This window comes from Equus caballus, chromosome 29 (genome assembly GCF_041296265.1).
Source record: "Equus caballus isolate H_3958 breed thoroughbred chromosome 29, TB-T2T, whole genome shotgun sequence".
NCBI classification, from domain to species: domain Eukaryota; kingdom Metazoa; phylum Chordata; class Mammalia; order Perissodactyla; family Equidae; genus Equus; species Equus caballus.
In genome coordinates, this window is record NC_091712.1 from 12,556,739 (window position 1) to 12,578,020 (window position 21,282).

At 50.9% G+C, this 21,282-nt stretch overlaps 1 protein-coding gene across 3 annotated transcripts; it reads right to left on the reverse strand.

Annotated features, from left to right (window-relative positions):
• Nucleotides 1–1,017: 1,017 nt before the first annotated feature.
• LOC138915001 (ral guanine nucleotide dissociation stimulator-like) lies at nucleotides 1,018–10,325 on the reverse strand. Of its 3 annotated transcripts, none has more exons than XM_070254731.1 (13): nucleotides 10,121–10,325; nucleotides 9,608–9,718; nucleotides 8,545–8,738; nucleotides 6,985–7,175; nucleotides 6,463–6,839; nucleotides 5,474–5,689; nucleotides 5,025–5,128; nucleotides 4,437–4,506; nucleotides 3,587–3,664; nucleotides 3,067–3,141; nucleotides 2,450–2,482; nucleotides 1,657–2,075; nucleotides 1,018–1,322 (listed from the first exon to the last, which is right to left on the reverse strand). In XM_070254731.1, the coding sequence occupies exons 5-12, from the start codon at nucleotides 6,469–6,471 to the stop codon at nucleotides 1,950–1,952; spliced, it is 711 nt and encodes a 236-aa protein (XP_070110832.1). In that variant the 5' UTR covers nucleotides 6,472–6,839; nucleotides 6,985–7,175; nucleotides 8,545–8,738; nucleotides 9,608–9,718; nucleotides 10,121–10,325; the 3' UTR covers nucleotides 1,018–1,322; nucleotides 1,657–1,949. The 3 variants fall into 3 exon arrangements, with proteins under 3 accessions (XP_070110832.1, XP_070110834.1, XP_070110833.1); XM_070254733.1 differs by having other exon boundaries at nucleotides 3,051–3,141; XM_070254732.1 differs by lacking the exon at nucleotides 3,587–3,664.
• Nucleotides 10,326–21,282: the final 10,957 nt, after the last annotated feature.

The window sequence follows — 21,282 nt, forward strand, 5'->3', positions numbered from 1 at the left end:
CAGCCAGCCCAGGGGCTGCACGCTTGCTGGGCTCAGGCACAGCAACGACTTTAGGAAAAGCCACTACAAATACTCCAGGTTGTGTAAATTTGGGACTGTCCAACACCACGGGCCTGAAAAGCACACAGGCCCAGAAGTCACCCTTGGCAGCAGGGAGACTCTGGGGTCATTCCTGATCAGGAGGATCATCAGAAAGGCTAGGGGCATCTAGGGAATTTCTACCCTAAGATACAATTGTATGCAGAAGTGCAGAAATGCTGAAAATCCTGGCTTATAGGGAGCAGTAGGTTTATGGAGGGAGACCTGGCTGAGGCCCTAAAAGCTAAATCCCACAGCTTTCCCCTTGGATAGACAACAAGCAGGAAATGGTATTTGGAGTCAGGGACCAGAAGCCCAGGAAGAGCAAGTCTAGGCCAAGGGTGAACAGGGAGCCCCGCAGTGGGCCCGAGAAGGCAGAGTCCTGCCTGCCCATGGTCCATGTGCACAGGACCTTCCTCTGGCCTCGTCCTTCCCACATGCACGTTTTGAGCTTTTGACGGTATTTTCCTCACTAAGTGCTGAAGCCATTCCGGAGACTGAATCAGAAAGCAAAGTTCTAATCTGTGTGCAAGAGAAACTGGGAAACTGTTAACTCTTCCTGCAGAGTGTAGAAAGGAGCCACTGTCCTGGGCAGGACATGTGCTAGCGACAGGCACATGCTAGTGTGAAAGACACGCCCAGCTCAGTGGTTGTCACTCTGCCTGAGAAAATGCCTCCAATCCCTTAGTCCCAAGAGGTCAGAGGGGGCCTTCTCTGCTCCTGGACAGGGTGAACTACACTGCAATGATCCTGTCCTCGGAGGGAGGGGGACTTGGGCATGTCCTTCAGTAGCCTGGGAGGGGACTGGCCCTTCTCCCTTCTCCACATAAACTAAGCTGCTGACGCTGCGAGGTTTCTAAATTCGAGGAGGAATGTGAGTTTCTGGATGTGGTTACCATGAGCGCGGGGAGCAAAAGACGCACACCTCCACTCCCAGGATTAGAAAGAAGCAACAATTTAATATAATACTCAAACGGACCATTTACCATTGACAACAAAAACACGGCCCCTGCAAATACGGAAATAGGTGCTGGGGAAAAGCGGGGAGGGAGAAGAGGGTTTGGTGCCTGCCTTCATGGCCTCCAGGGGACCCCAGGAAATGGATCACAAAGTTCTCCTTGTCAGAATCAGAGGACGTGGCCCTGTGCACCCTGAGTGTACCCACTGTGTCCGTGCTGTAGTTCAGCTGGTCTCAGGAGGGTCATGGATCACCACCACTGGGCGTTTGGTTGGGGGTCTGGTGCCTAGAGAAAGAGAGGCATTTCCTGAGGGGCCTGCCCTGGAATCACAGGGCACACCCCCTCCCTGCCCCCAAGGTGCTCTGTGCTCCAGCCCTGTGTTGAGTGCTCAGACAGCCAACAGCACCCCATCTGTCTCTGACACAGGGGCTGATATTTAGTGTCACCCGTTTCACAGAGGAGGAATCCAGTCCCAGAAATGTGAGTGCAACTGCCCAGGACAGGACTGCTCAGCAGTGGAGCTGGGACCCAGTGCCAGCTGTCTGCCTCCCCAGGCCCAAACTCAGCCTGAATGTTTCCTGAGCCCGTGGATTCAGCCACTGCCGGTGCAGACACTCACTCTGTCCTGAGCGGTTCTTCTTGTCTTTGAAGACAAATCGAATCTTTCTGGCCCAGTGGTATCGGGGCTCCAGCTGGCAGGACAGGCTGTAGCTACAGGACAGAGTAGAGCTGGGAGCTCTCAGGAGCCACACATGACATGTGCGTCCTGGAGCCTGCCCGTAGGTGGAGTCCAAGGGCCCCAGGGGTCGCGATGCCACCAGATCTGAGGCTGACCATGAAGCCACCGTCATGGGCTCTGGAGCTGGTCAGCAGAGAGAGTCTGCCCTGCCCTCCCCCAACTCCTGACCCGCCTCATCTCTCCTCCTTGCTCAGGGGCTCCACAGCCTGGAACCAGGCCCTAATGTGCTCGTCAGGCTGCACGGTGTACAGATTTGCAGCCTCCTGGAACAGCTCGATCTCCTCCATCAGTTTGAATTCCTAGGAGAGAGCAAGCACAGGATGCTCACAGGGCCTGAGTGCGGGACACTACCGGGCTCTTGGAGGGGGTGAGGAGGGGGGCAAGGAGCCAGTCTTGGGCCTTTGCCCACTTGGGAACCCTGCCTCCCTGCAATTCCAGTCAGGACTTGCTTGCTCTCACATTTGGCCCGAAAGAGCTCCTCCTCCAGGAAGGCATCTTTGATGCCAGCCCTTCCCCCATCCACCAATGCCATTGGATCCCCATCTCTGTATATCAAACTGTGCAAATAAATGTCCGACCCTGGGGATTGGGCCAGAGGGGGTCCTGCCCATGGGCGGGGGCTCTCTGATTTCCACACCCCGACCCTCCCCTTCATGAGCCTGCAGCCGCTTACCTCATTCCATTTCCGACAGTTCAGCACATTCCCCTGGAAGGCAGACAGCCAGTCCATCAGAAACGGCCCCCTTAGGCCAGCACTAGCCCCCGTCCACACCTCTTCCAATGTTGCACTGCTGCCAGTGGGCAGGCCCTTCCAGAGACAAGACTTGGAACTCGGCCAGTCTCTAGGCTCCAGTGCAGGGGGCACAGTGCAACTGAGGCAAGAGACCTTGTAATCTAACCCTCTCTGATGATGCGTGGGGAGACTCAGGCCTCAGGCAGGAAGGGACAGTTCAGCCACTGATATGCTTCCTGACTGGGAGGTGCCCGTCTTCTCTTCCCTCATGGGCAGGGCCAGAGGAAGAGGCTGAGTCCAGCTCAGACACCACCTCCTGCGGCCGCACAGTCAGGCAACTCTGAGCCTCAGCAGCCCAGGGAATCTGGATGGTGGCTTCTGCAGAGCCTGCATTACTCATTGGGGAGATGGGCTTGATGTCCCAACTCCCACACGAGGCTGGAGGCCCTGCTGAAAGGATCTGTGCCAAATGCAGAGAGCTCAGGGCTCAGGGAAGGACTCTCTCCTCCCCACCCTCAGGAGCCTGAGCCCCCGGACCCACCTCCAGGCTCACGCACCTCCACATAATCCACCATCGTAGCTTCCAGCAGCTCCAGGGAACTGAAGAATGTCACCATGGAGGGGACGACACCCTGTGCCGCCATCGGGGTGGGCATGGTGATGAGCTCCCGCTCTCAGGTGCCCCCATGAACCCTCCCCTGAAACTCCTCACCCCAGCCTCCTGCCCACCCCACACTCTCACACAGAGCAGCCTAGGATCCTCGGGACACCCCAACACCCACAATTCCCTCCTCCCCTTCCCTCCAGGAGCACCAAAGTCCACCAGTCACGTCCCAGGGCTGGTTCTTGGCCAACCCCAGGGGGTGTGGCCCCTGCCCCTCTCGACCCCAAATCTGTCCTGCTGCCAGCCCTTCCAGGTCCTCTCTTGCTCACTGCCAATGCAGGCACATCAGGCTAGGTGGCCACAGCAGATGCCCTGGAGGAGGATGGCCCCTCTCCTGAGGGAGGTCTCCAGCTAGAGGGGGAGCCCCCTCTCCTCTGACTCCTGGGCCCCTCCCCCACAGGCACCCTCCTCACCTGCTGCTGCTGCCTCTCCTGGGTTCCCTGGCAGGCCCTCTCTGTGGTCACTAACACAGAGGTTGCCTCCTGTCGGTGCTGAGGACAAGGACAGTGCAACCATACTCCCTCCACATGTCCACCAAGGCCCCTGAACTCAGACCCTGGCCATCTGGCTCTAGGCCACTGCTGCCTATGCTGCTCCTACCTCCAGGGTGGTCTGATTCTAGATCAGGCCTGGCTCCAGGACTCACTCCTGTGTGACCTTGGGCCTGCCCAGGCCTCCCTGAGCCTCTTTCCTCATCTGAAAAGTGTGAGGAAAATGTCACCTGCTTCCAGGAGTCTCCTGAGGACACAGGGTCATCTGCATCTCATCACTGCTCTCCCCTCACCTCTCAAGGAGGAGCCAGCACAGATCTCCTCACGTTCCTGTCCTCCCTTGGACAGTATCACCCTGCTGGGAGGCCTGCACCACCGATCATTTCCCTCCACTTCCCAGAGGGGGAGACCGAGGCCCCCAGAGGGGCAGTGACTGGCTCAAGGACCCATTGAGGAGAGGCTGCTCCCAGTCCCAGCCAGAGGCCCTGTCCCCGCTGCCTTCACCCCACCCCCGGCTCTAAATCTGACCAAGTCCCCGACCTCTGGTTTCTCGAGGGTTTGTACAGACCCCAGCTGAACAGACAGGGAGGGAGAAGGCAGGGTGTCCTGGGGGGCCTGGCTGAGTGGCTCTGGCCTGCCTCACCCTCACAGGGCTCTCTGACCCCCAGCCTGGGCCGAGCCTTGCCATGCACCTCACCTCCTAGGATCCCCTCAGGATGTTCCCCTCCCCTCTCCTTCTGGCCTCCTTCCAGATCTCCAGCCTCCAGGTTACCTGCATGAGCAGCTCCCTGTTCACGCGCTGCTCTCTCCTGCACCACTTCTTAAAAGTTCGACAACTCTCCCTGCGGGGTGGGGAAAGAAAGAAAGATAACAAGAAAAACTGTGGGTTGGTGGAAGGGCAAATCCCTTTTGTTTGAGAAGCCAGCAGATCCAAACTGCCTGGGGCCTGGATGAGGGACTTCACTGGGGTGCTCTGAGCTCTAAGGTCCCCATGGCACTGGTGAGGGGCCTCTCCTCTTGTCCCCTGGGGCCTCCATTCCCATATGTCCCAAACAGGTCTCTTTGCAACAGTGTTGATTTCAGCTGCATAGAGACTTCTGTTGCTGCAAAGGAAACACTTGACAATCTCCACCTGGGCTCAAGCCAGGATCTGGTCTGGAAGGAAATGAATCACTGGGGCAGAACTGCTGGCCTAAGGGCCCTGAGAGACTCAGATACCCAGCACCCAGATCAGTCCCTGTGCCCGGTGTTCACTATTTCCCAGGTGGTCTCAGCTGACTTTGGGGAACATGCCGGCCCAAAGCCGGCTGCCTGGGCCACCTCACCCTGATGGTGCTTGGCTGGAGAGCAGCCTACCCACCTGGAAACTTGTCCCCAGGTGTCTTGGAGACGGGTAAAGGTAGGGCTCTGCAGGGCATAAAGGATTGTGTGGAGGGAAGAGAAGTTTCCGAGGCCTCGGCACTCCTGGGGAAGGGAAGAGATGGAGCCTTGAGGGGGAGCTGGAGCTCTGCTCCCTCTGGCTTTCATCCCCTCACGGACTTCTCCTGTCCCTGAGGAGACAGATGTCCAGGGAAGCCAGGGAGGGCACACGTGGCACCCGACAAGTAACACTGCCAGGCACAAGGATTTGTAGCTCAACACAAGGAAGGAAGTGAGCTTGTCCCCATTGGGACCTCAAGTCAAGGTCAGTGTGGCCCTGGCAGGAGGGTCAAGGGACAGTCCAGGGACTCAGACGCCAAGCTTCAATCTTGAGAGCTGAGAAACAAGAGGCATTTCCCATGCCTCCAGACAGGGCCTGCCACGACTTACCTCAGCCACCCAGACCCAGAGCTCCACTACCCTGGCCCTGTCCTGTGCTGTCATGCTCAGGTCCCCAAGGCAGGTGACGAGGATGCAATTGGCCACGGTGTTGTCTTGCGTCACAGTGTCACGGACGGTGGGTGCCAGGTACTCGCGTTCCCTGTTGTCTCGCTCGGACCAGATGGAGCCGAGGCAGTGGGCGGGCACCAATGTCTTGATCAGCTCCTGAAGAAGATTCGGAGTGTCACCCAGCCCTGCTGCACCCCAGCTCAGTGTCCACAGTCCTCCATAGGCCCAGGCAGGGTGAGATCAGAGCTGGAGCTCAGGAATCAGAGCATGTGGCCTGAGGCTTGTGGGAGTCCCTGGGTTTGGCTGTGTCCACTGAATGCACCCAGTCCAGGATGAACCCGGACACAGTACTGTGGGGGAGTGAGGTGACATTTGCTCCCAGCCCTGTCTCACTTCCTCCAAGCTCCAGAATGCAGCCCACACATGCCCACCAGAAGGGCCATCATCTACCCATCCCAGTCCCCCTCCGGTCCCACTCCCCATTCCCATGCACATTCCCCCGAGGCAGGGACAACCACCAGCTTTGTTTTTGTCCACTGGAATCAATACACATCACCTGCCTGATAAGTGCTGAGGCTGTTCTGGCCACCTGCGCAGATGGGGGATCCACCCAAGGACCTGGCAGCACTTCAGTGAGTGCCCATCCCCCACCAAAGGGCCAGACTCTGCCCACCTTCCACTCTCTCCCACCTCATTCATCTGCACAGCCACCCTGTGCAGCAGATGCTCTGAGTGTCTGTCTCTACTGTGCCCTGTTTGCTAGGGGACAGCGAAGGCTTGGGGGGAAAGAAAACTACCCAGGTCACAGTGTTGGTAAGGGAGGGAGCAGGGATGTGGACCCAGATCATCAGATTCCTGAGCAGGGAATGGCAGGTGCTCATGGCACCTGGAAGGCAGGAGTCACCTGCCCTGCCAGCTCCGCTGCTCACCGCAGCCATCCTCGTCAGCTGCTCTGCCACCAGCTGGGGAGGGAAGTCCAAGATGTTCGGCTTCTCCTCCCGCAGCTGGTCCTCGGTGGTCACAGCCCAGGGGCAGGTGGGCTCCGGGGCTGGATCTGGAGGGCTCGTGGCTGGTGAAGATGGAACTGGAAGGCTGAGTGGAGGTCAGCCTCCAGTGGGCTCCAGTGCATGAGCTGGCTCTGGGGCTGCCTTTAATGGTGGCCCTTGCTCTGGCCCTTGAGGTGCCAACTCAGGGGCTGCTGGCTTCAGCTCTAACACAGGTGGTGACACTGGAGGTGCAGCTGGCTCTAGACCAGGTGCTGACACTGGCTCTGGCTCTGGAAGTGGCAGGAGCTTTGGAGCTGGCTCTGGAGCAGGATAAAGAGAAAGTTTCACTCACACACCTGACAGTTTCTGTGATTTTCAAAGACAGGAAAGACTCCACTGCCTTGAAGGGAACTCTAGCCCATGAACCTCAACACAGACATTCTTCTCAGACTCCAGTCCCCTCACCTTTCTGTTTGGCCTCAATGGCTTTGAGGTGCTCCAGGTGGCCTGGCAGAAGGTAGGCATGGCCCTCCACGTGTGAGCCACCAAAGCTGACATGCAGAGTGTCCAGCTGCAGGGTCCAACAGGGAAACTGCAGGGACTCCCTGCAATCCTGCCCTTGGCACAGCCAGGTTCCCAGCAGGAAATAGATACCACTGGAGGGAGGCAGATGGGCCACAGAGTCAGTGGCCTGGCCTTTCCTTAAACACTGCCCGCCCAAGGCACTCTTGTTAGCATCTGGGCCCCTGTACCAGGCCCTCCCCCTCCAGAGGAGGGCCCCATCCCAGCCCTGACCCTTGGCTGGCTGTCCTGGCAGTGGCAGGCCTGCTCATCCAGCAGGCTGAACACAGAGTCTGTGAGAGTCTCTTGTTCCCACTGACACTCTCCACCCCAAGGGTCTGGACACAGCCCACCCCAGCCCACCATGGATGTGGGCCACTGGAATGAAGACTCCAGCAGATTTGGGAGCAGCTTGCTCACGCACCTCCTACTATGGACCTGGTGGTGGCATTCACAAGGGGTGGATGTGGAGAAAGGGAGGCAGAATGAGCTGGGACTCTGCTGGGAGTGGGTCTCTAGGGGACAATTCAGCCCAGCCTCCCTTCTGGTTCTCAGGGGGCCTGGGACCCATGCACAGCTCTCTTTGAGTCCAGTCCTGCTGGAGTGGAAGCCACCAGAACTCAGCCCTCTCATGGGAATCACAAGATGGGTGAGATGCAGGGTTCTCCCAGGGCTGCCCCAGCCACAGCCTCCATCCTCTCCCCCCACCCTGTTTGCTAGAGACAGTAGGCCATCCATCTGGACCCAAAGACCACTCACTTTGGGAGGTGGTGCTGTCCTCCAGCATCCCACACACAATGGGCCAAGCTGCCTCCATGTGTCCCAAAGGGGATGAGGGCATCACCCGGGATGTAGGGTAGATGGGACCAAGGAATGATGTCAAGTGTGACTGTCTGACTCTCAGACTAGAGGGGAGGCCCAGGGAGGCAGTCTGCTTCATTCATTGAGTGATAGTGTGTCCAGATGTCCTGCACACAGTAGGTCCTTCATAGACATTGTTGACTGAACTCCAACCAGAACCACCCCAGGTGTCTGAGTAGGCCTGGGGCCCCTCTGGGGCCCCAGAGATCCCTAAATGGCTAGATCAAAGACAAGCACCAGGACCAGCTGGATGGCATCTCAACCTCCTTGACAGGGTGCTCCCCAGGTGCTTTTCCAAACTCAACATGCCACAAGCCAGTGAAGGGAGAGGAAGACTACTTTTCATAGGGGTCAGAGAAATAACCACCACCAGCAACAACAGCATGGCCCACGGCCCTCTCTGCAGAGCCGGGCACTATGGAAGCACGTGGATGGCTGAGCCCATTCATCCCTGGGAGAACCCTAGCAAGTTCATCCTCTCCCATCCCACGTTTCAGAGGAGCCAACTCAGGCTCAGAGAGATGTGGTGACATTCCCAAGACAAGACACACAGCTGGCAGTGGGCAGAGTTACCACTGTGCTCTGGAGGCAGCGGTCAGTCACCTGGGAGACAGCTGGTCCAGGACCTGGTGGGAAGTGCTGGAGCCTGAGTAGCTGTAGAGGGAGTTGATGACACTGCAGAGGACTCTGCTGGGGAAGGCTGGCAGCACAGACTCTGAGAGCCTCTGCATCATGCCTGCCTGGAGGGCACGCATCCTGCAGGCCTCAGTTACAGACAGAGTGGACTCATCTTCACACTGGGTGGGATGAGGAGGACACAGGGTCAGGGCCACCACTGCAAACCACCAGCGTCATCGAGGTCTGCAGCTGACCCAGGAACTCCTAGCCCCTCCCAGACATGTGCAACAGGAGAGACAGGAGCGCCCACACTCAGCAAGGTTCTGGGCTCTGAAAGTACAACCTGACTCTGGGCGGGCAAAGGATTCCATATTCAGCTCCCTCGAGGGCATTTGCTCACTGAGGGACAACAGACCTCCCTCTGTGAAGAGCACCAGCCCAGGGAATCCTCAACAGCACCCCTCTCTAGAGAGGAGATCAGAGGCTTAGGCATGCCAAGTGGCTTCTCTAGGTCCTGTGGGTCAGAACTGAGAACCGCCCAAAGTGAGGGCTGAGGGACATCCCCTCTAACTGCCTGAGGCTTCATCGGACCCTGACCCAGAGGGAAATGTTATGTGGTCACCTCACCCCTCCCCGGTATGGAAACAGTGTACAGGGCAGTGACAAGCTCTGAGAATCCCTTGACTTCCAAAAGACGCTGATAGTTATTTCTCTTACATTAAAGGGAGTTTGGAGACCCTCGTTACCCAGGTTTCATGTTCCAAAAAAGGCAAAATTCAAAGATACTCAGGGCCTAGTGGGAAGTGACAATGACATCAACGTTTTCTCTAATCTTCCTAGGAAAATGCACAGAGTGCCCTCCGACCTTCCTATGCAGCTGATGGGGAGGAGCAGAAGTCTAGATTCCTTTGGGAATGGGACTGTGGGACACTGAGGGGGGACAACACTGTTAGGGTCCCAGGAGAACGGCAGTTTGAGTTTGGATTCTGGGCCGGCCATGATCATCTCAGGGTACTGGGTAGGAAGACCCCTCCGTGCCCACTCTCACCTCAGAGCAGCCCTGGTTATTGATGGTGGCATGGTGGAGCTGCCCCATGTTCAGGAAGATGGAGTACCCGAAGCCATCCGTCAGCTCTTCGACCACCTCCTATGTGCAGCTCTGCAAAGACAATGCCAGAGAGCTGGGCAGGGAGGTCTCAGGGGCCTGCCTCGACTTGGCCACAGGAGGAATCCCCAGCACCGATCAGGTACCCAGCAGTGTCTGTGTAGAACTCCAGCCAGGGAGGGAATGAGATGAGACCTGGAGGATTCGGGACTGACGTATGCATAGAGGAGCTTTGTCCCCAGCACCCACTCTCCCATCCTGCTACCCACCACCTAGGCTAGGAACACAGTACACTGCCAGGCTTCGAACAGCCAGCAAAGGGCTCGTGCCCACGGTGGGTCCCCACTCTGCCCCGCCATCCCTCACTCCACTCCCCCCCGACACACAAGGAGGCTCAGAGGGGTGTGGGGCTGGGATCCCGTTGTGGCCTAACGTGGTTGGCCTGCCCTGTGTTACCTGAGGTCTCCTCCTGCCAAATGGCCAGAGGCGGTGCAGGTGAGGGCCAAGCCAATGTGTGTAGTGACTGAAAAGACTCTGTGTCTTGGCTTTCCTGAAGCCACAGCCTAGACAAGTCGGGAGACAATAGTAGAACATGTTGTTCTCTTGAATGTCTCCACTCAAGTGAGCTCAATAGGAGGCTATGTCTAGAATGTGGGCTCCTGGAGACCAGTGTGCTAAGTTCTGTTGGGGTCTGTCACGAAGGAAGTGAGGTCACTACCTCAAGGTTCCCTTACCTGGGCCCCTTTCTTCAATCACACCCAACCAAACCACCTCTGGGCTCTTGGCTGCTCACCCTCCTTGCCCATATCATCTCCAGAACTGTACGCAATTAGCCAGCACAGAGCCCCACACAGGACCTTGAGATGGAACCAGGCTTCCAGCTTGAGGAAGCTGAGCTCAGCTGAGTTCAGGCCTCTTTTTCCCTAGAAGCTCTGTGTCTTGGAAACACCATTGTGCCTCCCAGGGCCTCCTTAATCTTTCAACCTGCACAATGGGGACAAGGCCAGAAATAGCTCCCTTGGGACATCCTCAGCTGTAAAAGAAATATTAGTGACAACACCTGTGGTCTGGTTTCACGTGTGTCTGATGCACACAGTTAGAGATGAAAGAATGACAAGAAGGGGTGGGATATCGTGTGGAGTATCCCTCAAAACAGGACAGGGTTGTAGCTTTTGGACCTTGAGAAAGTCACTGCCCCTCTGAGCCTCATTCCCACGTCTGCCCCTTTAAGGGGTTGAAATTAGAAGAAATTCAGATATAGCCAGTCACTGGCATGAAACCTTCCATGGCCTCCTGTTTGACTTACTTTCAGACCCAAGTGCCTCATGTCAGCCTATGTGGAGGGCAGCCTCCACCATGGCTCCCGGTCCTCACTGTCTTCTGCTGTGCACATCCTTGCGGAACCACACAGTGGTCAGGAAATGGCTTCTGAACAGAACGCAGCCAAGGTGTTGTGATGGCACGCAACCCAGGGTTAAGAACAAAAAGCCTGGCCCTTCCTTCTTAGTCATTTTCTTTATCCCCCTCCCTCTTTCCCTCCTCCTGTTTCCATCTCTCTCTCTCTCTCTCTCTCTGCCTCTTATATCTCTGGAACTGGGGGAGAAAGTGCACATGTGTTCAATTTCCCTATGTAGAGGCTCCATAGGAGAGAGCGGAGAGATTGATTGGCCGACAGGCAGGAACTCAGGCTTTCCATCCAGACAAACCCTGTCAACATGCATGTGAGCGAACTTGGGAGCACATGCTCCCCAAGTCGAGCCGCAATAGAGACGCAGCCCAAGCTTCATAGAGACCTTGAGGCAGAGGCACCCAGCTAAGCCGTGCCCAATTCCTGGCACACACACTTTGTGAGAGCTTAAGGATTTGTACTTTCTAGGGGCACGGTCTTGGAGCAATGTCGTCAGAGAGTGACAGGAAAAAGCAGTCTGCCAGTCTTGCCACCCGTCCCTGCCGTGCCCCCGTCTCCCCTCCTCTCTCTTCTCAGGATCCTTCCAGCCACACTGCCACCTTTCTGCCCTTCTCTGCTCAGACTCCTTTCTTCCTGTGAGTCCCTGCACCAGCGGTGTCTTCTCCCTGACACTCAAACTGTTTCCAGACACAGGTAGGTGTGCCTCACATCTGTCACTCTGCTCACAGCAAATGTCACCTCCGTGAGGCCTTTCAGGGCCTCCCAGGCACAGTCTCCAACATCACAGATCTCACATCTGCAAGGTCATCTCATGATTTCCTCCTTCTTGGTCTCATTTGGATAAAGTGAGTCCATGAAGGAGGGCTTTCTGCTTGGCAGAAGCAGAGGCAGCTTCTTCTGGTGACCTCAGGAACATGACTGTCTCTTCTGGGCTGAATGTTTCCCCTCACAAGTCCATTGTGAATGGAAACCGTCATTTCATCTCTTTCCTGGGTCTGGTTTCCCCTAAGAACACAGGGAGCCATCCCTTCTCCCTGGAATGTGGCACCAGCCCCTACACCCACAGCCAGGAAATTAGCACCCAGCTTCAAACTCCACCAGATCCTTAAGTCAGTTTCTGCTGAGGCCTCCCATCCATTCTGCAATTCCATGGTAACACCTGAGGTCACCTTTCCCCTGAGACTCAGCTCCCAGCCTTCCCTTGGCTTCTTACAGAACAGTGGGATTTCCAAGAAGCACTCCCAGCCTGGGAAAGAAAGGTTTTGAAATGTTCTCTATGTATTTTCCAGGACATGGGATATGGGGAGAAGTCATTTTGGTGTGTATGTGCAGCAGTTTTGATGCAAAACGTATCTTTTTCAGACAGAGATCAAAGAATGGGGCTAATGGGTGTAACAAGAAAATAGATACGCTGAGCCAACTTCTTCATGGTGTGAAGTCTTAGAGAGCAAACAACATGATTAAGAGCAGAGAATATGGGGACAATATCTTATGTTCAAATTCCAGCTCAGTCACTTCCTAGATATTGGTAGTGGGCAAGTTACTCACCTCACCAGTGCCTCAGTTTGCTCATCTGGTGTTGGCAAGAATGATAAGTGTACCTAATTTGTAAGGACATGGAGAGTATTAAAGGAGTTAATGTTTGAAAAGTGCTTGCAACACCTAGCACATTACAAGCACTGTAACAATCCATTATAAATGAAATGGAAACGTTCTTCTGATGCTATCTGTTTGCTCCAGAAGGAAGACTAGTGCCTGGATGGATGTAGAAAGCACTCTCTGAGACAGGATGAATCGAAGAATGAACAACATTGTTGAAGGCATTTCCAATGGCACATCCGCCTCCCTACGGACATTCCCAAGCACAATCACACCCAAGCATCCCTTCTCTGTCCTGCATCATTTTTTGAGATTCTATCCAGAAATCATGGGAGCTTGTTGCACCCTGGGACCCACACCCACTACAGGTTCTCTTCTCTCTAGCAGAAAACCTTAGGCCTTGTCCTAATGGCTGCAGCCCACAGGCTCTGCCCTCTGATCCTTTTCTTCACTTGAGGGGAAGTGCCATCCCAGAACTGGGCACACACAGTGTGAGCCTTGGAGGGAATGTCTCCCTGGCTGGTTGTAGGTGGAAGAGCGCCGTGACAGAGTGGGATTTAGGGAGAGTCTTCCAGGTGTGCTCAGAATGGGTCCAGCCAGGGCATTTGTCAGCAAGGTCTGGTCTGGTTGGCGGACCTCGGTGGCAAATGAGTGGCAGGGGCAGCATGTTTTAGAGGTCCTCGCATGAGACAATACATAGGATGGTCATGAAGCCAGAATCAACCTAATGAGCTCCAACTCAATGCACTGTCATCTGTTCCCTGACTGGCTCACTAATCCAGGAGTGATTTACAAGAGTGATATTCGTGTTCTATCATCTTTTCATTGGTTGGCTACAGCTATTATTCTTTAAACAACTTGTATATTTCTACAAAGGAAAGGAAAGGTGAGTTTTGTTACAACCCTTCTAGCAAAATTCTCCCTAACATATTGAATCACTAACAGAATCCACCACTGGGAACCTCACATAAGATCCTGACATTTACTCTCTCGTTTCATATTTTCCTGTTTGGTAAATTCTCTTGACTTCTGGCTTCTTTCCTTAGGTTCGTCCACTTAGGACAATGTAGGAGTGCAACCTCCTGCCACTTGAGTAGTGGTGAAACTCTATGATGATGTTGCTTTTGTTTTGTGACTGTGAATGTGTGTACGTGTGTGTGTGTGTGTGTGTGTGATGAGACTGTTTTCTGCATCTTGCCACGTGGGTTGGATTGACTCCTTTCCTTGGAAAAATTGTCCCTAACCACTTTCTCTGGGCTTTATTTTCATGGCTTGAACAGTGCTGTGCAACAGTAGAATTGACACTCTATCTTATGGAATTTAAACTTCTTTTAGTAGCCACATTTAAGAAAGTAAAAATAAACACATGAAACTAATTTTAATAGTATATTTAAACCCATTATAACCAAGATATTATTATTTCTCCAGGCAATCTATATAAAAATTATTACAGAGATAGTTGACTTTATTTTTTTATGATTGGGATCTACAAATCCATTTACAGCACAGTCTTCATTTGCAAATTGAAATTTTCTACATATTCAGTTTCTGTGTCCCCCAAATCAGAATCTGGGCTGAATTGTTAGAGAAGAAATAAAGCAGAACAGGCATAAGTAATGATCACTATCAATCCAGCTCAGCATGAACACTCACCACTGACAAAAAGGCTGTCCCTGAGCAGGGAGTAGAGGCCCCTCCGGGTGACACGGTGAGTCAGCTTGTTAAGCTCCCAGGAATGCTGCTGTCACCTGATGTCTCTGTCATACTCTCCATCACACGCCATGGGGTCAGGGTGGTAGGTGCAGACAGCTTCCACGCTGGTGGCTGCCCCATCCTCCCCAGGCCTGGGGAGAGAGGAATGTGGGGACTCTAGAGAGATGTCCTGAGTCCTCTATTAATGGGGGCCAGAGGGAGGGAGGAGCAAATTGGCAGTCAGTGGAAAGAGTGAAAAGTGGGGTGGGCTCTGAAAGTGTTTGTGACTCTCAAACGCTCAGAAAAGGGACTTTCCTGAGGGAGATCAGTCTGCAACCCAAGGACAAGGGGCCTAGGCTGCTCTTCTTGAACAAGGATCCAAGCAGTGGAGGAGTCAGGAGGAGGGTGAGCAGGAGAGACAGCAGGTGGGGAGTGGCTGGCTGGGACTCATTCTACCAGGAGCTGCAGGCACCAGGGTCTCATCCGGTGCTGCAGGACTGTCTCAGTGGAGTTAAATGTCACTGAGCCCTTGCTCATGTCTGTTGAATACTGGAGGTTGGAGATGCTGAAGTTCAGTGTGAGGGCCTTCAGCTCATGCCCCATAGCTTGCAAGAAGAGATGGGGAGAGATGGCCATCACTGACAGCTGGCCTGAGACCAGATCAGAGTCCTGAACTCATTATCATCTGTTGCCTTTTCTCCCAGTGGAACCACCACCCACTGCTGTGCTCATCTAAGTTGAAGCCAGTATCTCACTCACCTCCTCCTTCCTCCCCTGCCAGTAACACAAATTGCACTTGAGGATTGCTCCTCAAAACACACCCTATTTCCCTATATAATGCCTACTCCTTCTTAAAGACCCCAACTGGGCAAAACTTCCTCCACAAAGCTCTTCCCGCCCAAACAATGCCAGTGCTTCTCCTCAAAACATCCCACCTTTGATTAGAATTTTCTGTGAATTTCACAAGACCAGGGCCTGTCTGAGGGCTGCATCAGACTGGATTATTGGTATAATCTTTGTGATCAGCATGATTGCCTGAAAAGCAGAATTGCACTCCTTGGCTTTCCAGCTCCCAAGTGATAATTCGGCAGTGGAGGTGTGGGGCTGGAGAGCTCCTCTGGGGAAGGAAGAGGGGTCCTCTAGGCCTGTGGTGGCCTCTGGTTGCTCAGGCGATGAGGAAGTAGGCAGGAACTTGCTGCTTGGCTCAGGAGCTGTGGAAAGGGCTCTTGTTAGGGTGGGACAGAGCCCCCCATACAGTGGGTGAAGCCCCACAGGCTCATCTGCACTCTGGTAGTGGTTGTCCCAGGACAACCATTCACAGGTGAGCCATAAATGTGAGTGACAGAAGGAGGGATTGTGTGAGTAGAGGGATGAGCAAGCCTGTGAAGGAGATGAACCCAAAAGAGTGAGTGTGGTTGAAGAGAGAGATGGAACAAAGAGAGAGGTAGTGGTACAGACAGAGGGGATACCTGGATGGACAGAGGAAGAGTGGATAAATGGAGGGTCTAAGGGAAAGCAGGAAGAATACACACAAGGAAGAGAAGATGGGAGGAAAGAGGATGGAAGGAGAGAAGAGGGAAAAAACAGGCGAACAGGCAGGAGGACAGTTGGACAGATTGATATCTGGACAGATGGTTGGATGGATAGATGGAAGGAAGGAAGTAATGGAGGGAGGGAGTGTGGAAGGAAGGATAGAAGGAAGAAAGGAAGGAAGGAGGGAACCTGAGAGGAGGAAGAACTGGGAAAATCACCTGCTCAAGTTCACAGGGTGCTTTAAAGGGAGGTTAAGGCTGAGAATACAGGACCCCTAACTCCCAGGCTTGTGTCCACCTGTCCCAATGCTGCCAGTTATTACTCCTAGAAATAAGCATATGGATATAAAAGAAACCTTGACCCCTACCCTCACAACACACATAACTCAATTCCTGGACACTGTGACCTATAGGTGAAAGGTAAAATAATAAAGCTTCTAGAAGACAACATAAGAAAACATCTTCAGGATGACAGGATAGCAAAAGCTTCTTAAAGAAGACACACAAATGCCCACATACACACACTCTCCATAAAAGAAAAGATCGGTAAACTTGGATTCATTAAAATTTAGACTTTCGGTTCATCATGAGACATATTACAAGAGGGAATTGGCAAGTCACAGGATGTGAAGAGATTGTTCCAATCCGAATATTCAACAAAGGATTCTCATGCAGAATACAGAAAATCTTCAACATTACAGTAAGAAAGAATCCAAACAAACCGATTGCTTAAAACTGGGCAAAAGAGTTCAACAGGCACTTCACACACAGAGTGTCCCAACGGTCAACAAGCATATGCAAATATGCTAGAATCAGTAGGTACCATGGAAATTACAATTCAACCACACTGAGATCTTCTATACAACCAGAGAATGGTTAAAAACAGATGTGAAATGCTGAGCCGATGGCAGCAAGTGGAGGGCAGGCTGCAGAGCAACTGGAAGGCTCACACTTTGCTGGTAGGAGCAGGAATTCATGCAGCCACTTGGGAAAGCTTTTTGGCAGGATCTATCTGTTAAAGCTGGAGACACACATACTACATGACCAGCAATTCTACTCTTAGATGTGCACTCAATCAAATCTAAACATTTGAACCAAGAGAAAGGAGCAAGAATGATTAGAGCATCATTCTCTTCATTCCTCCAAAGTAGAAAGTACTCAAATATCCATCTACAATAGAATGGATAAATCAATTCTGGCGTCTAGTTCATGGTGGTTTTAAAAATTGGCCACAACTTCTTGGAGACACATACCATAAATATGTGAGGTTTAGGTTCCCTCCTAAGGAGGCAGGTGTGTACCTACTTCAATCAACAGAATAGAAGTGTTGTTCTGTGGAAGTGGTGTGATGTGACTTCCAAGGATGTGCCACTCTCAGGAAGCTTGCTCAGGGAAGCCAGCCACCAAGCTGTGAAGAGCTAAAGCCTCATGGAGAATCTCCTCATGGAGAATCTGCAACCAGGGCACAGCCACCTTTGTAGCAACTGCTATGCTGGCGATCAGGTGAGAAGACTTCGTTCCCAAACAGAAGATGAACCATATGCACTGAAGAAAATAGACCACAACACAAGCCCTGACACACACCATGTCCACTTATACTTCGTATCTCAAGACCAGGGGCCAGGATGAGGAGGCAGGATTTCATCCCCAAATTCTTGTGATTTTATCCAATACCAGACAGACTGTGCTCACCAAGCATTTCCTAAACCTCCTCTATCCTCAAAGGAATCTCTGCATCTGGATACTGACATTAAGTTTCCTCTGGTCATATATGATCACCAACCCCAGTACAGCCTTTGTATCAGCAATAGGTGAACACTATCTGAACAGGTCACCTGGGTCCCAAAAGTGGCAAAGTAGAGCAACTTTCAAGTAGAAGTTTCCATCTCCATGGAAATTGTATTTTAGATGTACCATTGGAAAAATAAAACAGCCACTTTCCAAAACAAGAAACGTAGGTGCCCTTGTGAACGATCCCAGAGGATTATGGTCTTCAAGACATCCCAGCCAAGGTACCATCCATGTGAGTGAAAGAGCCTCTAAATGATTCTAGACGCCAACCATGAGAGAGCAGGGCATTTTCTCCCTACCAAATTCCTAACCCACAGAATCTGACTAATACAATGGTTGTTGTTTCACTCCACGAAGTTTGGATTGGCATGTTATGCAGTTATCAATAACCAAAACTAATGCATTATGCAATAATCATCAGATCTACAGAGCTATATAAAAACCAACAAATTACCTGTTACAACATGGATGAATCTCAGACAGGATGTTTAATAAAAGGAGCCTGGGAGAAAGGAGTACATAGAGTATAATTCCATCTCCCTGAGATCAAAAATGGAAAACTAAGCTACAGTGATAGAAATCAGAGTAGTGGTTACCTTGGCCGGGGGCAATTTTTGCAAAGGGGCACGATAGAGGCTTCTGGAGAGCCAGAATAGTGAATGTCTTCATCTGGGGGGTTGTTATGATAGTGTGTTTAGATTGTTAAAAAAAAAATGATTGAGCTAGATACTCAAGACTTGTGCACTTTTCCCAGTAAGTATGCTATAATTTAAAAAGATGTTTTGTTAGTAAAACGTGGCTTACTCAATAGATGTGAGAGTGTGAAGGACAAATAAAAGATGACTCCAAGTTTTCAGTCATGATGGACTAGGTTGTGCCATTAACTGAAGAGTTGAACTATGGAGCAAATAAAAACAGGAGCAGAGGCAGAGACCATGTCCTGTTCATTATGTATTCAGGTATCTACCATAATCCTGAATACACAGTCAGTCCAGTTTCCAGGATACTCCTCTCCTTTTCATCGTAAACTATGGCTCACCCCTTCTTGGTGTCTTCTATTGCCTCCTTTCTCCCAGCTGCTTTTTGTTTTAAGTTAATTTTTATTGAGTTTATGATAGTTTACAATCTTGTGAAATTTCAGTTTGACATTATTGTTCGTCAGTCATGTTGTAGTGCATCCCTTTACTTTTGAACCCCCACCCCCCTTTCCCCTTGTAGCCACTAATCTGTTCTCTTTGTCCACGTTTAAATTCCTCATATGAGTGGAGTCATACAGAGATTGTACTTCTCTATCTGGCTTATTTCACTTAACATAATTCCCTCAAGGTCCATCCACGCTGTTTTGAATGGAACAATTTTATCCTTTCTTATGGCTGAGTAGTATTCCACTATATATATACATACATACATACTTATATATATATATATATATATATATATATATATATATATATACACACGTAGTGTATATACACACACATATATATATACACCATATCTTCTTTATCCAATCATCAGTTGATGGGCACTTAGGTTACTTCCACGTCTTGGCTATTGTAAATAATGCTGCAATGAACATAGGGGTGCATGGGACTTTTGGAATTGCTGACTTCAAGCTCTTTGGATAGATACCCAGTAGTGGGATGGCTGGGTCATATTGTATTTCTATTTTTAATTTTTTGAGAAATCTCCATATTGTTTTCCATAGTGGCTGCACCAGTTTGCATTCCCTCCAGCAGTGTAGGAAGGTTCCTTTTTCTCCACAACCTCTCCAACATTTGGTACTTTTTGTTTTGGTTATTTTTGCCATTCTAATGGGTGTAACGTGATATCTTAGTGCAGTTTTGATTTGCATTTTCCTGATGATCAGTGATGATGAACATCTTTTCATGTGCCTATTGGCCATTGGTATATCTTCTTTGGAGAAATGTCTGTTCATGTCTCCAGCCCATTTTTTGATCGGGTTGTATTTTTTGTTGTTGAGTTGTGCGAGTTCTTTATATATTACGGAGATTAACCATTTGTTGGATATATGAATTGCAAATAATTTTTTCCAAGTTAGTGGGTTGTTTTTTTGTTTCAATCCTGTTTTCATTTGCCTTGAAGAAGCTCTTTAGTCTGATGAAGTCCCATTTCTTTATTATTTCTATTGTTTCCCTTGTCGAGAAGACATGGTGTCCAAAAAGATCCTTTTAATACTGATGTCAAAGAGTGTACTGCCTACATTTTGTTCTAGAAGTCTTACGGCTTCACGTCTTACCTTTGGGTCTTTGATCCATTTAGAGTTTATTTTGGTGAATGGTGAGAAAGAATGGTCAATTTTCATTCTTTTGGATATGGCTTTCCAGTTTTCCCAGCACCATTTGTTGAAAAGACTTTCTTTTCTCCATTGTATGCCCTCAGCTCCTTTGTCGAAGATAAGCTGTCCATAGATGTGTGGTTTTATTTCTGGGCTTTCAATTATGTTCCATTGATCTGTGCACCTGTTTTTGTACCAGTACCATGATGTTTTGATTCCTGTAGCTTTGTAGTATGTTTTGAAGTCAGGGATTGTGATGTCTCCCGTTTTGTACTTTTTTCTCAGGATTGCTTTAGCAGTTCGGGGTCTTTTGTTGCCCCATATGAATTTTAGGATTCTTTGTTCTAATTCTGTAAAGAATGTCATTGGGGGTTCTGAGTGGGATAGAGCTGAATCTGTAGATTGCTTTAGGTAGAATGGACATTTTAACTATGTTTATTCTTCCAATCCATGTGCATGGAATGTCTTTCCATCTCCTTATGTCGTCATCCAATTCTCTCAGAAAAGCCTTGTAATTTTCATTGTATAGGTCTTTCACTTCCTTAAATTCACCCTGAGCTATTTTATTCTTTTTGTAGTGATTGTGGATGGTACTGTGTTCTTGAGTTACTTTTCTGTTAATTCGTTATTAGAATATAGAAATGTTACTGATTTATGCAAAGTGATTTTATACCCAGCAACTTTGCTGTAGTCATTGATTATTTCTAAGAGTTTTCCAATGGGTTCTTTGGGGTTTTCTATATATAAGATCATGTCGTCTGCAAACAGCAAGAGTTTCACTTCTTCCCTCCCTATTTGGATTCCTTTTATTCCATTTTCTTGCCTGATTGCTCTGGCCAGGACTTCCAGCACTATGATAAATAAGAGTGGTGATAGAGGGTATCCTTGTCTCGTTCCTGATTTCAGGGGGATGGCGTTCAGTTTTTGCCCACTGAGTATGATGTTGGCTGGGGGTTTGTCATATATGGCCTTTATCATGCTGAGGTTATTCCCTTCTATGCCCATTTTGTTCAGAGTTTTTATCATAAGTGGCTGTTGGATCTTGTCAAATGCTTTCTCTGCATCTATTGAGATGATCATGTGGTTTTCTTTTTTTTAAAGATTTTATTTTCTCCTTTTTCTCCCCAAAGCCCCCGGTACATAGTTGTATATTCTTCGTTGTGGGTTGTTCTAGTTGTGGTATGTGGGACGCTGCCTCAGCGTGGCCTGATGAGCAGTGCCATGTCCGCGCCCAGGATCCGAACCAACGAAACACTGGGCCGCGTGCAGCAGAGCGCGCGAACTCAACCACTCGGCC

What these genes read in the sequence shown, in the direction of transcription:
- LOC138915001 (XM_070254731.1), bottom strand. An exon ending in TCTGGGTCTGGGTGGCTGAG is followed by an intron (nt 5,129 to 5,473) that starts GTAAGTCGTGGC and finishes TCCCTTCCCCAG; the next exon opens with GAGTGCCGAGGCCTCGGAAA. An exon ending in ACTGTCGGAAATGGAATGAG is followed by an intron (nt 2,076 to 2,449) that starts GTAAGCGGCTGC and finishes GCTCTCTCCTAG; the next exon opens with GAATTCAAACTGATGGAGGA.